Source organism: Erythranthe guttata, chromosome 8 (genome assembly GCF_056151865.1).
Source record: "Erythranthe guttata isolate IM_541 chromosome 8, IM_541, whole genome shotgun sequence".
NCBI lineage: Eukaryota > Viridiplantae > Streptophyta > Magnoliopsida > Lamiales > Phrymaceae > Erythranthe > Erythranthe guttata.
This window is the reverse complement of record NC_142540.1, coordinates 25300593-25319210: the sequence shown is the minus strand read 5'-3', so window position 1 is coordinate 25319210 and position 18618 is coordinate 25300593. Positions and strand designations below refer to the sequence as shown.

At 33.5% G+C, this 18618-nt stretch overlaps 1 protein-coding gene across 1 annotated transcript; it reads left to right on the top strand.

Moving 5' to 3' along the window:
- Positions 1 to 5797: 5797 nt before the first annotated feature.
- On the top strand, positions 5798 to 7925 carry CYP78A7 (cytochrome P450, family 78, subfamily A, polypeptide 7). Its single transcript, XM_012989876.2, has 2 exons — positions 5798 to 6847; positions 6937 to 7925. Exons 1-2 carry the CDS (start codon positions 5840 to 5842, stop codon positions 7561 to 7563), a joined length of 1635 nt encoding a protein of 544 aa, XP_012845330.2. The 5' UTR covers positions 5798 to 5839; the 3' UTR covers positions 7564 to 7925.
- Positions 7926 to 18618: the final 10693 nt, after the last annotated feature.

Genomic DNA, 18618 nt, shown 5'->3' with positions numbered 1-18618 from the left:
GGGGCCCTGCCCCTGTTCCTAGTCATGGTGGTAATAGATACTTTCTCTCTGTGGTTGATGATTTTTCCAGAAAAGTGTTTGTTTTCTTGCTGAAAAATAAATCTGATGTGTTTCAAAGATTTAAAGCATGGAAAGTTTTAATTGAGAATCAAACTGGGAAGAAAATTAAAACCTTGAGAACTGACAATGGAACTGAGTTTTGTAATGCTGAATTTGATGATATGTGTGTTGAATCTGGCATAAAGAGGCATAAAACTGTAGCTTACACCCCTCAGCAAAATGGTGTTGCTGAGAGGATGAATAGGACATTACTTGATAGAGTTAGGTCCATGTTAAATTCATCTGGCTTGTCTAAAATGTTCTGGGGTGAAGCTGTTTTAACTGCTGCATATGTGATCAATAGATCACCTTCTGTGCCTCTATGTGGTGAATTACCTGAAACTAAGTGGTCTGGTATTCCTGTTAGTTTGTCTAATCTTAGAGTATTTGGTTGCTCTGCTTTTGTGCACCAGAAACATGATAAACTTGATCCCAGGTCTGTTAAATGTGTTTTCTTGGGTTATCCAGAGGGGGTTAAGGGTTATAGGTGCTGGCTTAAGGGGGAACAGGGGTTTAAAACTGTTATAAGTAGAAATGTGATATTCAATGAGAATGAGTTTCCTTGTTTGTCTGCTATTTCTTCTGAGTCTACCTCTTCTGAGGTGGAGACTTCCCCTGTTATACCTGCTCAACATGAAACTATATCTGATTCTGATAGTGAAACTGATAATAATGTGCCTGAAAATGATGTGTTTGATCAAAATGTTGATACTAATGTGCCTGATGTGGAAAATCTTGGTGATTACCAACTTGCTAGGGACAGAAGTAGAAGAAACATCATTAGGCCTCATCATTTAGATGATTATCAGCTTGCATCTTATGTGTTTCATGTCTTTGAGTCTCTGGATGATAAAGAACCTAAGTCTTATAGGGAAGCCCTTAAATCTAATGAATCTGTGTCTTGGTTAAATGCTATGAATGAAGAAATTGAATCTTTGCATGTTAACCATACTTGGACTCTTGTGCCAAAACCAGCTGAATGTTCATTAGTTGACTGTAAATGGCTGTTTAAAGTTAAACATGAATCTGATTCACTTAGATATAAGGCTAGGCTAGTGGCTAAGGGGTTTACCCAAAAAGAAGGAATTGATTATACTGAGATATTTGCTCCTGTTGTGAAATTTACTACTGTGAGAATTATGCTTGCCTTAATTGCTCAATTTGATTGGGAATTAAAACAAATGGATGTGAAAACTGCATTTCTCCATGGTGAATTAGATAAGCAAATATACATGAAACAGCCTGAAGGTTTTCTTGATGTGAAACATCCTGATTATGTGTGTTTATTGAAAAAATCTTTGTATGGTCTTAAGCAGTCCCCTAGACAGTGGAATAAAAGATTTGATGCATGCATGAAATCCTTAAATTTTTTGAGAAGTTCATATGATCCATGCTTGTATTTCAAACACTCTGCCAAAATTCCTGTCTTCTTGCTCCTTTATGTGGATGATATGCTTCTGACCAGCCCTTGTATTAAAACAATCAATTATGTCATTAAGTGTCTTAGTGATGAATTTGACATGAAATTGCTTGGAAATGCTAAAAGAATACTTGGCATGGACATAATCAGAGATAGAAAAGGCTGTTCATTGTTTCTTAATCAATCTTCTTACACTGAAAAAATCCTTGAGAAATTTTCTATGCAATCTGCAAAACCTGTATCTGTTCCTCTTGCTGCCCATTTTGTGTTAAGTAGGGAACAGTCTCCCAAGACTGAACCTGAAATGTCTGAGATGAAAAATGTGCCTTATGCAAATGCTATAGGGTCTGTTATGTACTTAATGGTCAGCACAAGACCAGATATTGCTTACTCTGTGAGTTATTTGAGTAGGTATATGTCTAATCCAGGTTTGCCTCATTGGGAGGCTCTTAAGTGGTTGCTTAGGTATTTGAAAGGTTCTGTTAAACTTGGTTTGCTGTTTTCTAAGTGTAAAACTGAAAGTGAACTCTGTGGTTATGTGGACTCTAATTTTGCAAATTGTAGAGATAGCAGAAAATCATCTACTTCTTATGTGTTTACTTTGAATGGTTCCTGTGTAAGCTGGAAATCTCAGCTTCAAAGCATTGTGGCTCTGTCTACTACTGAGGCAGAATATGTTGCCACAACTGAGGCTTTCAAAGAAGCTATCTGGCTTAAAGGCCTGCTGATTGAAATTGGTTTTTACAGGAACAAAGTGGTAGTGTTTTCTGACAGTCAGTCTGGTATACAATTGTGCAAAAACCCTGTCTTCCATGATAGAACTAAGCATATTGAGATTAAATTTCACTTTATTAGAAGTATTGTGGAAGAAGGGATTATTGACCTTGAAAAAATTCCCTCAGAGTTCAACCCTGCTGATATGGGTACTAAGTGCTTACCAGTTGAGAAATTTCGTTCTTGTTTGAAAAACTTGAACCTAATTTCCCAAGATTGAAATGCTTTGTGCTATTTTTTATTTGTTACAGTCTTTGTGACTGACTATGTGTTGTCTTTGTGACTGATTGTGTACATGTCTTTTCTGTGTGAACTGCTACATGTTCTGTCTATGTGACATCTCCTTCTGACCTTCTATGTGAAATCAGAAAGATATACTTGTACTACTTTGTGTTTTACTTGTATATCAAAAACAGCAATGATGACTTCCAATAAACCATAAAATTCACTAATGATACACTTTGGCCCAAGGTGGAGATTTGTTGTGGTTGTGGCCCAAATGTGTCTTGGGCCTATAGCCCAATTTCCCATTACACACACACTTGTCTATTCGGAAAGGCCCAACCAGAATAAGTCCAGCCCATTAGTGGGAATGTGCTAGAAGGCTTGAATCTGAACCGTTGGTTCTGGTGTGATCTCAGCCGTTCATTATAGCTGACCTTTCCTCTCCCTTGTACCCCCTTTCCCGTTTTGTGCCCTAGACAATCTCTGTTCTCTCCTTTGGTCCCCCTCTGCTTCTTTCTTCTTTTGCTCCAGCAACCATGGGCCATTCGCCGCCGTCCTTGGCCGTGCTTGTCCCAGTGGTTGTCTCTTCAACGGCTCCTTTTGACTGGAGTCCCTATTTAATGCGGAGAGATGTGTGGCAGAGGGTAAGACCTAGATTGAAACCCTAAATTCAAACACCTTACCTTATTCTTCTGTGAGTTGGGTCTGTGGTGAGTGGGTAAGAAGCTGAGTGCATCTTCTTCGTGGTCTTACTGATAATCTGGGTGGTTTGAGGGGTTTGAGTGCAGAGAGAGGATTGGTTCTGAGTATGGTGCAATCCTAGACTGTGTGTGTGTGTAACAGTGGATACCTTTGTGGATCTGTGTGTGTGAATCGGTTTGGAAGACTGAGCTGTCTTCAATCTCATACTTCTGTTTTTCCATACATTCATATTTATTTATCTTATAATGTTATTTTACTAACATCTATTTTGAGTTTTCATTTGTAAGCTTTCTTCGGGTAGAAACCCTACATAAATGGATGGTGAAATTTGTGAACAATATTGTATTGGTTCAGCAGGACGAAAATAAATATTACAATTTGCATAACAACATGAATAGCATATTATTTATGAATTAATTGTTAATCACGCTATAACGACATGCAGCGTGCATTGTTATATATCTTTCAACATGTTACATTTAAATGTTGTTGTTCATGTATGACAACATGCTTTGACTTGTTGTCATAAAACCTATAACATGGCGCAAGTGAATGTTGTTAATTACCTATAACAACATGAAGGGTGCGATGTTGTCGAGTTTACACAGCGGGCATTCATATATTTTACAACTCTATATGTACGTTGTCAAATGTACTGAGGTTTTAACAACATGTCCGTCAACGACGTTCAGCCGCATGTTGTCTTAACCCTTTAACAACACACATCGTGCGTCGTTAAAACACCTTTTTCTTGTAGTGAGACTTCTTGTTTTATTTCTCCTATCACTATATTCAATCAAAGCCATTTCTTCTCCAATAAGAAAAACCCTAAGAACCGAGAAAAAAATCGAGCGCAGAGCTTTCCCCGGACAAGAATACGAGGTTCACATTGTAAATAAACTACCGATAAATAGTACATCCCCTTTGTATATTCACTGTGCCTCTAAAGATGACGAACTTGGTAATCACACGCTTAACCTTAACGACGATTTTAATTGGAGTTTTGCAATGAATTACGGGTTAAGTACGATGTTTTTCTGCCGGTTCAAATGGGAATCGAAGAATCAAGCGTACGAAGTTTTTAATAAACACCTCGCGTTTTATTGCGAAGGTTACAATGAAGATGGGGATATTTGTCTCTGGTCGGTTAAGGAAGATGGTTTTTATATTAGCAATGAAATTCCTCCTACTTCTTCGACACAGATTTATCGGTGGTAAATTAATTAGCCGACAAATATAAATAGAAAATAAAAGAATTGTCGATTTAGAATAAAACGGGGAAAATTCGGTAGGATATGAAATCGCTTCAATATTCATTTTATTTCTTTATTTGAAAAATTAATGTTTGATATTCCATTTTTTTCGTGTTTGTAAGAATCTTTTGGTGTCGATTTATCATTATTTACTTTCGACGAATTATTTAATTAATATATTTTAACGCAAAAAAAAAAAAAAAAAAAAAAAACGTATCGTAATAAAACTTGTAATTGTAATAATATCTTATTGGATTTCCTTTTTATCTAAATTCATGAAAAGGTTGAAGTTAGAAAATAAACAAAATCATTTATATAAAAGAACACGCAATTTTTTAATTCAAGATAATAAAACCATATATTAAATGCAATTTATTCAAATAATTATATTAAATGAAAGGCCAGTCCAAAGTTCTCAATCGACTCAATGAACAACACTTTGGCTCGGCCCAACAACAACAAAAAGAAAATGAAAAGAACTTAATGCAAAATCAAACGCGCACTAGGTCGACTCTCATAGGTCGCAAACCACACAAATCTGTAAGTTATGTAAACGAATTCGATATAGAAAGTGTTGACGGTAAGGAATCGAACTCGGCCAATTGATTATTGTCGTAAATTCAACATCAAGTTATTCAATTATCATTAATATCATAAAATTACAAGTATATGACACTAGTTTAACTTGAAATTATAAAAATCGGACGGCGCGGATTGAATTGTTAGCAACTTTGAAAAATTTCGATTCTCTTCGAAAGTCAAAAAGTAATTTTCAAAATATGATATGCTCATCATATATGTTATGCATGCTCATAAGTGATCTTTACAGTATTAGTCCTTGTTTGGTTGGCAAGATAAAATTATTGGAAATCAAAATTAAATAATCTTATAAAAACTCAAATACATTCCTTTTATTTAGGTAATGTTCTCTAATCTCTTAGGTCAAGATAACTAAATAAAATTGTTCGTTTTATCCATAGTAATTATTATAAGTAGGAGTGAAAATCAGAATGAAATTTCTAAATTCCGATAATTCTGCCAATTGCAAAATAATTAATTTTACCAAATATAAACTTTAAATAATTTCAAAAATAACATGAAAATAAATCTCTCGCAATCTTAACTATACTACTACATATATTATAGTAATATTTATCAAAAAAAAAATAATATATCTTAGGGAAAAAAAGATAAATGAAAAAATGCAATTAAATTATAATTATACCTAATTAAATTTTCTGCCCTTTCCATCTGCCTCTATATAAATTCTTCTACAGCTTTTCAAAACCCTCATCTCTCTCTCTCTCTCTCTGCTCTACTTTCTCTCTCTACTTTCTCTCACACACACAAACACACACACACTAAAATGGCGATGGGCATGGCAACAAAAGATTCAAGCTGGTGGATTTTCACTCTGCCGGCTTTTCTAGGTTCAGAAACCCTACTCGATCAGTACATAATCTTCTCACTCCTCGCCGCCGTCGTTTCTCTTGCTCTTCTCACCTGGGCTTTCACCCCCGGCGGAGCCGCCTGGAAAAACGGCCGAAACAGAGGCGGCGCTGCCGCCATCCCCGGTCCACGTGGCCTCCCCTTTGTAGGGAGCCTCTTCACTCTCTCCGGCCGCGGCGGCTTGGCTCACCGCTCACTCGCGGCGATAGCTTCCTCCATGAACGCTAAGCAGCTCATGGCTTTCAGCCTCGGCTCCACGCCGGTGGTCGTCGCCTCCGACCCGCAGATAGCGAAAGAAATCCTGACCTCCGTCCACTTCGCCGACCGTCCTATCAAGCAGTCGGCGCGGAGCCTCATGTTCAGCCGGGCCATCGGCTTCGCGCCCAACGGCACGTACTGGCGCCTCCTCCGCCGCATCGCCGCCTCCCACCTCTTCGCCCCCCGCCGCATTGCGGCCCACGAGCCCGGTCGCCAGAAAGACTGCGCCGCCATGCTGAGTGGCATAGCAGACGAACAGTCCCTCAAGGGCTCCGTTACTCTCAGGAAGCATTTACAGGCCGCGGCGTTGAACAACATCATGGGCGGCGTTTTCGGCCGGCGCTACGAAGCGGCGGCGGAAGCCGGCTCGCCGGAGCTGAGGGAGCTGGAGGAAATGGTGAGGGAAGGCTTCGAACTCCTCGGCGCTTTCAACTGGTCGGATTATCTGCCGTGGCTTTCGTACTTCTACGACCCTTCCCGCATTGTCGAACGCTGCGAAACCCTAGTGCCACGTGTCAGAAAATTCGTGAAGAACATCATTAAAGAACACGAAGAGAGAAATAATTACGAGAATGCCACTGATATTGCCGCTGATTTTGTTGACGTTTTGCTGTCTCTTGACGGTGAAGAGAAGCTTAAGGAAGATGATATGATCGCCGTTTTATGGGTATTTAATTTAATACTATTTAATATAAATATATTATTATTTTTATTTAATTTATTTTTTAAATATTATTAATGATTATTTTAATGCAGGAAATGATATTTAGAGGTACGGATACGACGGCGTTATTAACGGAGTGGATTATGGCGGAGTTGATACTGAACCCCGAGGTACAATCAAAGCTGCGCAAGGAACTAGACTCTGCTGCAGCGGCGGCGGGGGATTTGGCGGACGCTGACGTGGCGGCGCTGCCGTATCTCCAGGCGGTGGTGAAAGAGACTTTAAGGGTCCACCCACCAGGGCCGCTTCTGTCGTGGGCCCGGCTGTCCACGTCAGACGTCCACCTCAGCAACGGGATGGTGGTGCCCGCCGCCACCACCGCGATGGTCAACATGTGGTCAATAACCCACGACCCGGCGGTGTGGGAGGAGCCGCTCGAGTTCAAGCCGGAGAGGTTTGTGGCGGCGATGGGCGGCGCTGATGTGGACGTGCGCGGCGGGGATCTGAGGCTGGCGCCGTTTGGGGCCGGGAGGAGGGTTTGCCCCGGGAAGAATCTTGGGATGACGACGGTGGCGCTTTGGGTGGCGAAGCTGGTGCGCCGCTTCGAGTGGGCGGCGGATGAGACGAAGCCGGTGGATTTGAGTGAGGTGTTGAAGCTGTCTTGTGAGATGAAGTTCCCTTTGACCGCAGTTGCCTTGGAAAGGAATGTTCTAATTTAAGACCGTGTTTGGTTTGCTTAATTTTTTTTTTTTATTGTTTTTTTTTTGAATTTTAATGTTTTTTGGGATTTTATTTCTTTTTAATTAATTAAATGTTTGGTAGGATTAAATATGAATGTTTATTAGTGAGTTTGGTGGGAAGATTTTGTGGGGAAGGTGTTGTCTAGTGATAATTAGCCAAATATATATATTTTGCTCCAATTTTGTTGTCTTACTATTTCTTGATAAGAGAGAAAGGGTAGGATAGTAATTTGATGGCTCCCAATTTTGGTTTGGTTTGTTTAAACCTATGGAGTCTTCATCTATATGTTTTCACATGTTTTATTGAAGGTTTATTTAGCAATTTATTTGGTTGTGTTTTGCAATTTTTGAGTGTGTAACCCTATTTTACATTAGTGTAATATAAATATCAAGATTATTATGAATCATATGTTTCTTATATTTGTGTGAATATTTTTCAAGATTTTCTAATATAAATTCAAACAAAAAGAAAGCCATTTTGTTTTTAACATTGGCAACTCAAAACAAAATGGGGAGGCCGACGGCTTTGGCGGCGGTTTCTTGACGCAGAAGTTAAGAGTTCGAGCCTATTAGGGTTTTCAAGAACACTTGTACTATCAAAAAATATAACGATTACATATTCGTAATACAAGTATAACTTAATATGCACCGACATCCGAGTATTAAACCTAATAAACTCTTGTGCATGGCATCATAAATGAAGTTACAACCGAAAATTGAGATGTACTATTTCGAACGGTTTATCCTACTACTAGTATGCAGCCGTAATCTTTTACTCATGTTGATGTGTGTAATCGTGTGCAAATTAAGAGTAATATAGTAACTAGTGAACTTCATCGGGTGAAGGTTTCGAAAGTAATTTCAAATTGTATATAATCACCATAAAAGGAAACGAAACATACGAGCTGTTGAAAATTGTGTGATGAAAGAAATACCACAATTGATTGAAGTTGTCGAAAATTTAATCGACGTTGATTATAAGTTTTACTTAACTAAAATATCTAATTAACTGTAGATAAAGTTAAATAACAAGGTGTAGATCAACGGTTAATAAACATCGAATCTAAATAATCAGATGTAACTTCTAATTTTCTACGGTCATTATTACACACGTCAATCTTCGAATATTAAATTATGGGGAGTTATGATTTTATAAGTAAGTGATTGGAAAGTTTGCACCCTTTAATTTCTCTTGTCATAAGTGAAATTGCAATAAGTAAATTTGAGTGGTTGATGTTAATATATAGCAATTCTGTGAACTAGTTCACTGCAGCTTTTTTGTCTTTACATATTTCTATTGAATTTCATCTTCTTTGCATTAATTTTGTCCTTCATTTATTTTTACCCATAAATTGTGTTGGAATATTAAAAAAACAAACTATCTAAATTCAAAATTTGTACTCTTTAAGTAGTTACTAATCCGTATTTTTGTCAAAAATTATAGTCGAAACAAGTAAAATCTTCCGGTTCATGTAGAAATACCATGTTTAATCTCTCAAAACGCTAGTTTAACATATCGCGGGTATGTGAACCGTGATCGGCCCCCATATTACACGAGACGGTTCATGGTAACCGTAAAATCGGGCAATGGTCATCATTTGATTTTTGGGTCGTGGATTCACAAGTCGAATCGGACGTGAGCATATAACTTGATTATAAATTAAACAATTTGACATATTTATAAGCGGGGTTTCATTCGTTATAAACTGTAATGAAATTTCACAACGCCAAAATTTCATGTCGTTTATCGAACCAAAATATGCTATTCGGCTATGTAACAACCAAGTTACCTAAATTTTGTCAAAACTATTTAATAATTAGTTTTTTATTCTCATAAAAAAAAATAGTAATAATTTTTTATATATTTTTATAAATTTCCACAATTGATTAAAGATTGAAGTTGTCGAAAATTTAATCGACGTTGATTTTAAGTTTCACTTAACTAAAACATTTAATTAACCGTAGATAAAGTTAAATAACCAGGTGTAGATCAGCGGTTAATAAACATCGAATCTAAATAATCACATGTAACTTCTAATTTTCTACGTTCATTACTACACACGTCAATCTTCGAATATTAAATTATTGGAAGATATGATTTTATAAGTAGGTGATTGGAAAGTTTGCACCCTTTAATTTCTCTTCTCATAAGTGAAATTGCAATAAGTAAATTTGAGTGGTTGATGTTAATGTATAGCAATTCTGTGAACAAGTTCACTACAGCCTTTTTGTCTTTACATATTTCCATTGCATTTCATCTCTTTGCATTAATTTTGTCCTTCATTTATTTTTACTCATAAATTGTGTTGGAATATTGAAAAACCAAACAATCGAAATTCAAAATTTGTATTCTTAAGTAGTTACTAATCTGTATTTTTGCCGAAAATTAGAGTCGAAGCAAGCAAAATCTTTCGATTCATGTAGAATACCCTGTTTAACCTCTCAAAACGTTAGTTTCACATATCGCGGGTATGTGAACCGTGATCGGCCCATATTACATGAGATGGTTCATGGTAACCGTAAATGGGGCAATGGTCATCATTTGGTTTTTGGGTCGATTCACTAGTCGAATCGGACTTGAGCATATAACTTGATTATAATTTGACATAGTTATATAAGCGGGGTTTCATTCGTTAAAAACTGTAATGAAATTTCGTAACACCAAAATTTCATATCGTTTATGGGACTGGAATATGCTACTCGATTGGCTATATACCAACCAAGTTATCTAAATATTTGTCAAAACTATTTATTAATTAAATTTTAATTCTCATCAAAAAAAAATTTATATATTTTTATAAATTTCGAGTATACTTGTTGGCATGCTCATCCATGAATAACCAAAAAAAAAAAAAAAGTAATAAATACATAAATAGAATAGTATATATTAATTGTAAAGGAAGAGCAGAAATTGGGCTCTATTACCAAAGTGGCAACAGTGAACATAAATAGCGGCAGAAGCGGTAATAGACTAGCTGGTCTTTGGTTCTTTGGCACGCCACCATCACACTTGTACTTTGATTTCTTATTTTTTTATTTTTTCTATTCTTTTATAAAAATATATATATTATTATTTAATTTTTTATTTCAATTTACTTGTATTTTTATATTCCAAACAAAGGCACACGCATGCCAAAACTGTCAATTTTACAAATATCGCCGACATAAATATTAAATTCGGACCATCATGACGTCACTCTTGGGATATGGGTATTTGCTTTACTTCACATCATAAATATTCGTTTGACAACAAATAAAAATACAACTATATATTTTAGGGTTTTTCGTATATGATTTCAAATTAAATAAATTGTCACATTATTATTCGTAACTAACCTATTTGGTTTTCTAGAGCTATGAATTAGATACTGTAGTAATTAAATTGTTAGCACTGATTCGTGTTGTTCACCGGAATGTCACCGTACATTATCGCAGACACTATCGTACCAGTTCCATTGCTGCAGTAGCGACCTCGTCACAGTTGGAAAGGACATATATTTAAATAAAATGCCAAAAAATATTATTTAAAACCAATGTTACAATACATAAAATGATATACAAAATCTTATTACAACATAAAAATAAATGTTACAACAATATTGCATTAAGATTATGAAATTGCATGTAAAATTAATTATTTTCTCTCTTATTTTCAAGATAAAGTTTCACTAAAACGCTCTTCTTCTTTTTTTTCCTTTCCTTTTTTTTTCTATTTCGTTCTTGTCCCGGTCGCGACGTAGTTGTTCAGTGGTTCCGTCTCGCCCATTAATTCTGTAGATTCAAAGTAAGAATGTTACTGTGTCAAATTTTCCAATATTTCATACTTGAATGCAAAATTCATTCAATCAATATATATATATATATATATATATATATATATATATATATATATATATTTGTGTGTGTGTGTGTTTTTTTGTGTGGGTGTAAATATATGTACCAAATAAAAAAGCATGCGGTGTATAGGGTAAGTACGTGTTAGGGTGTACTGCATGCACATGCAGATGAAATAATTGAAAAAGTAATTAGTACGTACAACAAACAAGAGCCGTACGATTGAGTGTGATTTTCCCTGAGGCTGGGATTCTGTGATAGTACATCAGGAGATCACTCTTTTGATCCTACGTACAATATCATACATCCTAGAATCTTCTTTCAAATCTGCAGGCCTTTCTTGTAATTAATTATTATATTCTCAAAAAAGCATATTTTAATTAATTAATTAATTAATTAATTAAGCACTAATTGAGCACATTTTCTTGTGGATTAATTATTATAATCAGGTTAATTAATGATCATTGGTAACCTATAATCAATAAACATTAGAACATGAATGGCTAATTAATGATCATAGTTGTTTTAGAATAATTGTCGTTTTAGAGCGTAGTTTTGTTGTATATTAACATACGAACCACCACACATTTATTTATTATATATTTTTTACCCTATTATTTTTAAGATATTCAATAAACATATTAATTTATCCCTCAATGTTCCATTTATAGCATTATTGCATTCTAGTGTACAATCTTCTATCTCAATATAGTTATTCGCTACATAATTTAGTTAATTTTATCTGAAACTTTTCATTTATTGGATGGAATATTCTATTGGTACAGAGGGATTATTTATAAAACTATAAATAAATTTGTAAATACTACAAAAACATATATAATTATATTAGTTTTTTTAAATATTAACGTAAGATCATAAAAAGAGTATACATATTTTTTAGATAGATAATATATATATAGATGACATATTATAATTATTTCAATATATTTATAAATTCAAGTCATATATTCACAAAAAAAAAAAAAGGATTCGTTTTATATTAAACACATATTTCGTAAAACTAGTAGTTTTTTAAGCTATATTTAAACAAGTTAATATTTTTTTCTTGGTCACAAATATTATTTTTAGACTACAAACTTTATTATTACTTGAATAAAATCAAATTATTTTTAAACTAACAATTGATTTAGAAAACGATTACTAAATATTATTTATTTTCGGTATTTAAGCGCGTCGTATTGAATGTGGAGTTTTTAATATGCATGGCGTTAAATAAATTAAATATAAATGGTGGCAAGTAGTGAGGCCGTAATTAATTAGGACAGACGATATACAGTAGTACCAAAGAGTAACTGCATTTGTATTTCCATTGCTCAATCAAACTGTAATAATATATATTAAAATTAAATATATTTATTTATTTATATATAAAGTGCTCAGATATCGATATATATTAAAACAAAAGGCAAAACATTAGCACGTGAAAATTGCAGTTTGTTTTACTGCACACACAATCCCATCTCACTGCCATCCACATTAATTAACACGATAATAAAAAAAAAAAGTTTAGGGTTACATCTAAGAGAATATATAAATATTATTTTTTTTAATCGAGCAAATAAAAATATTAGGGTTGCATTTTTAACGGGACTGTGCATGGATCGGTTTATCGGACATCCGATCCACTTTTCACCCATTGCATATCCAATAAAGTCGACAATTATCTGGCCCATATGGTCGGGCGGGTAATGAATTTCAACTTTTATCAAAATCGGATAGTCGAGTCGGGTGGATCATTAGCTGATAATTACACGACCGACTCATGCTCAGCCCTAGTTATATATAAAACTAATTTAGGACTTATTCCAAAAATAGTTATATAACCCTAATTTAGGATTTATACGAAAAAAATAATAAATTTTCGTCGTGGTTGTTAATAGATATCGACCAGCACAAAGTTATTTGAAATGCTTTTCGAAAACATGCTAAGTCGTTTCAGCGGACAATTTCTGCAATTATGTAATTATTTCACTAAATATTGTATCTTCTGATGGGTGTTCACGAGATAACACAAACTTCACATTGATATGATATTGTTCAATTTTGGCCAAGCTCAATCAATTTTGCTCTTGGATTTTCACAAAACCAACATCCCAATATAGTTGTTATACTCACATTATAAACCATTGTCTTTTCCCGTATTAAATCGATGTGGGAATTGGTTTGCAACTCAACAATCCTCCACTCTAACAATAGATCACATAGGTCGATCCACCGAGCCTCCTCACAATTTGGGTCTGGGGCTCAAACTATCCTTTTTTTTTCAGCGCATCGAGCCTCGAACAAAGGACCACCGAGCCTCTCACCTGGAACTCGTCGAGCCACCTATAATTTGTGCACCGAGAGTTTACCATATTTATTCGGCACGAGGATTCCGGCAATTTTCACCACATAGTTAGATCTGGGCCATTACTCTGATATCACTGTTGGGTACCCGCTTGAACAAAAACGAACTTGTATTGAATTGACTTGAATTGACCCAATTGGGCATATCGGGAGACAAATGAACTTTCAGAATATTTGAAAGGATCACTGGTGGAAATAAAATACATTTGAAGGGTGTCAAATTTAATTAGTTCTAATTTGATTAAAAACAAATTTTATATACAATATATACACAAAATATATATTATATATATTTAATTAGGTGGATGATTAGGGGTGTGGGTAGGCTATGGAAGGAGCAGCGATAGGATGAAATAGGGGCAGCTTTATTTATTTTGTTTTTGGAATAAATGCAGATGCCAACTCATTGGCTTCTTACCCTAACCCAATCACATTATCAATCTATTGAAATGAAATGTGTGCCAACACAATCTTTATTCTCCCAAAATATAATCATTTACTTAATTAGATTATTTTCAACAATTTATTTAAAAAAAATAATCATTTTATGCCCCGCTTGGTTGGGATATTAGCGATTTTTAATCAAATAATAGCACTTTATTTGACGTTTGGTATTTCCACTATTATGTAGTTTTTTTTTTGTTAGTAACTTGTAAGTGACGAGATCTAATAAAATAATTGAGTTTTCATTGAATTATTTAATTTTGTTTTTCAATTATCTTGTATTGACAACCAAATCAGGCCTTCATGTATAACATAAACGTTATGTGGAGTAATCAACATAGAATATAAAAAGCATCGTTTCATTTCATTGCACATGATCTCGTGATACTAAATATGAGTGCTATCGAAAGTTAAAGTTTGAAACTCGAGATTAATCCACGTAAACTGAATCGAGGGTTTGTATAAGCTGAAAATACATTCGACGTTTAACTTAGTTGATATGCACAACGAACTCAAGCGAATGAATACAATGTACCTTAATAAATAATTTATAGAGATTATTTATAATTAAGTTAGAGATTCATTAATAGAAGAATAAAACGAAGCAAAATCAAGAATCTTAATAGCCTCACACTAATCGAGTAATCAGATTGACCCATTAACTTATTAAATTACAGATTGATGGAATGAGCCTTACGGGATCACCCAAATCATTCTTAATAGGTACATTAATCTCGCGCTGAGTCTTGGTATTTTGCAGCGATTAAAGTATACTTTACTATTTATTATTTGAAAGACTTGTTTCAATTTTTTCGTTCAATCATATTATTTTGTTATAAAAATAATTAATGTACTAATAGCTTTTAAAAAAAATTTGGATTATAAGTTGAAGTACAACATAAAATTAATTTCATTGATAAGTTGGTTATTTTCAAAAAAATAATGAAACATAATATAATTAATTTATAATAGTAAATGTATTAGTATTAACTATTATAAGTTGGAAATATAAATTAACGTAAATATTTAATTTTTTTCCCTTTTTTAAAAACATTTATATTAATTAATTATCTTGAAGATTTGTTTAGTATGAGAGTCAAAAGACAGTTCGTACAACAAAGTGTCCCTGCGTTGACAGGTCAAAGGAAAGAGTCCAAAAGTCAGATTGTGTCTGAGAAGTTAAACTTAATTTGATTGGACTGCATACACGCCCATTCACGTGGTGGGACCGCACTCAAAATTCCTTTTTGACTCCTCAATTTATCCTACGTGGCACTTCCTACAGCCTCCGTGATGGCCACGTGGCCCTGTGCATATGCACGTTATTTACTTACAACAATACACGTGGAATATTGAAATAATTTTTTTTTTCTTTTTCTTTTTTCGAATGATGGTTATCTTTTAGGTTTTCTTTTTTTTTTGAGAAAATCTTTTAGGTATTTTAAAATTCCATTTTCTTCGCTAGAATATATCGTATATATAAAAATAATTAATAGTTCGATTAAAAAATTTATAATGGCCTATATGTAATACTTATTTATTTTTTATTTTTTTTGATCACATATTTGATATTTCTCATTTATGTTTTCCTCCAATGACATTCATAGTAAATCAGATTTGCTAGCAAAATTCCTAATCCACTCGAATAAATGTTTTTTCTGTTTCTTTTCATGTCCTATTTTCCTTTCAGATTGTTACCAACACACAAATTCTAGGCTGCATATTTGTAATTATTATTATTATTATTTATATTTCTTTATTGTCTATTAATTTCCTAATTTTAACTTTTAAAATGTTATCCTATTAATAAATAAAACAATTATTAGGATAAAATTATTTTGATGGTGGGGAAGCGTTCAACCATTCAAAGGGACAACTTCTGCCGATTATATATTTGACAGTTGATAATCACACGAGTCACTACCTACGTGGCAATATAAATTCAATCGATTCATGTTGTGCATGAAATAATGAAAAAAAAAACGATTTGTTTTTTTAATTTCTTTTAGTAAACGAAAATTAATTCACAAATTACACCCAACTATATAAATGTGCTAGGTACATCTAGACGTACACTTAACGACTTGGAAATCACATAAAATGTAAACTATACCAGACGTAAAGAACGTGCGACAAACTCGATTAATTGGCTTTGATTGCATGTTGTAATAATATACCAATACAAAAAACCGGAATGTATTGAAAAAAACGAACGGCTTTGATTGCATGTCGTAATTTTTTGTTGAATATTGCGTTGTCGATAATTACCGAGATTTTAACGAGGACACGTTTCAACATATTTGAAGCATGGATGTTTTGAATAACTTTCCAAACAACACGTTTCCGATAATTTCATTTGAAGAATATTCCGGTATAGTAGAAAAATACTTCCAAACACGCATATTGTTACTATTATTACTCCGAAAGTACTATGTAGACGTCAACCATTTGTCCGGATCTTAAATGTGAATGTAGAGAGGGCGCACTTCTGAATTTTTGTTGCAGAACCCAAGCTCCGATACGGTTAAGGTTAATTTAGATACGGCGATCAACTCATTGAATAGCATATTGTGGGGGCAATTTTTTTTTTGGGGTTGTTTTGTTTTGGAGTTTTTAAAATGGGGTTATTTTTGAAGTAGTAATTAAATTGGTGTTGGCCGCCACCGGGAACGGCGGCATCGGACGGAGACGCCACCGCTGGTGGCGGCACCGGGAGGAGACGCCGCCACCAGTGGCGTCTTCTACTTTTTAAATTATTATTTTAATATTTTAATATTTTAATATTTTAATATTTTTTAATATTTTATTATTTTAATATTTTTTAATATTTTATTATTTTAATATTTTCTTATTTTTTAGTATTTTTATTATTTCTTAATATTTTAATATTTTCTGATTTTTTTAATATTTTCTGATTTTTTTAATATTTTCTGATTTTTAATTTTTTTTTACAAATAAAACAATTCTAACTACATTTTATTAAATTTATTACATTTTATCAATTAGTGTTAAATTAATCAGTGCATATATTTATCTAATCAACACAAAAAAATATGTAGACAAAAACAAAAGGAGTTTCTAGAAAATAAAAGAGTTATATAAAATAAATAGGTCCAATAAAAGAGTTATATAAAATAAATAGGTCCAAAATAGCTAGAGAATCGTAGATAGACCAACTAAATCTATAAATATGGGTACCTGAGATGTAGACGCACCGAACATATCCATAAATCCCTGTGTAGTAGAACTATTTATTTTATATAACTCTTTTATTGGACCTATTTATTTTATATAACTCTTTTATTGGACCTATTTATTTTATATAACTCTTTTATTTCTAGAAACTCCTTTTGTTTTTGTCTACATATTTTTTTGTGTTGATTAGATAAATATATGCACCGATTAATTTAACACTAATTGATAAAATGTAATAAATCTAATTGATAAAATGTAATAAATCTAATTGATAAAATGTAATAAATTTAATAAAATGTAGTTAGAATTGTTTTATTTGTAAAAAAAAATTAAAAATCAGAAAATATTAAAATATTAAAAAATAATAAAAATATTAAAAAATAAGAAAATATTAAAATAATAAAATATTAAAAAATATTAAAATATTAAAATAATAAAATATTAAAATATTAAAATATTAAAATATTAAAATATTAAAATATTAAAATATTAAATATTAAAGTAATAATTTAAAAAGTAGAAGACGCCACTGGTGGCGGCGTCTCCTCGCGGTGCCGCCACCGGGGGTGGCGTCTCCGTCCGATGCCGCCGTTCCCAGTGGCGGCCAACACCAATTTAATTACTACTTCAAAAATAACCCCATTTTAAAAACTCCAAAACAAAACAACCCCAAAAAAAAAATTGCCCCGCATATTGTGTATATGGATTGTTGCTAAATCGCATATATACAAACGTTCAACAATATATCGACCCAACTTCAAAGGAAACAGTTGTTGCATTTTATGCGGTAGAATTTACCAAACATAATATATAGAGGGAACTATTATTGAATTTGACTCAATATTCATTCAACAGCGGAATCGTTCGAATTTTTTTCAGCACACCCTAAAATGCGAAATGGAAACCAAGTGGCACACAAAGTGGCTGGTCACTCGTTTAAGAGTTTTTCCGCCTCAACGAAATTACCTGTTTCGATTTAATTATGTATCTATTCCTAAAACTTGTACACATTTACTACAAATGGTAATACTTATTAATAGGTGATGCAAAATCTTAAACGTGAAAGAAAGAGATCTATATATATTGTAATAATTTATATGTGAGTCGTTGTATATATATATATATATTTATGTATATTGATTTGTCTGCGCTCGAATTAATAAAGAAAGAAATCTTGATTTGTCGGCGCTCGAA

What these genes read in the sequence shown, in the direction of transcription:
- CYP78A7 (XM_012989876.2), top strand. Translation starts at nt 5,840, where the DNA reads ATGGCGATGGGCATGGCAACAAAAGATTCAAGCTGGTGGATTTTCACT. An exon ending in ATATGATCGCCGTTTTATGG is followed by an intron (nt 6,848 to 6,936) that starts GTATTTAATTTA and finishes ATTTTAATGCAG; the next exon opens with GAAATGATATTTAGAGGTAC.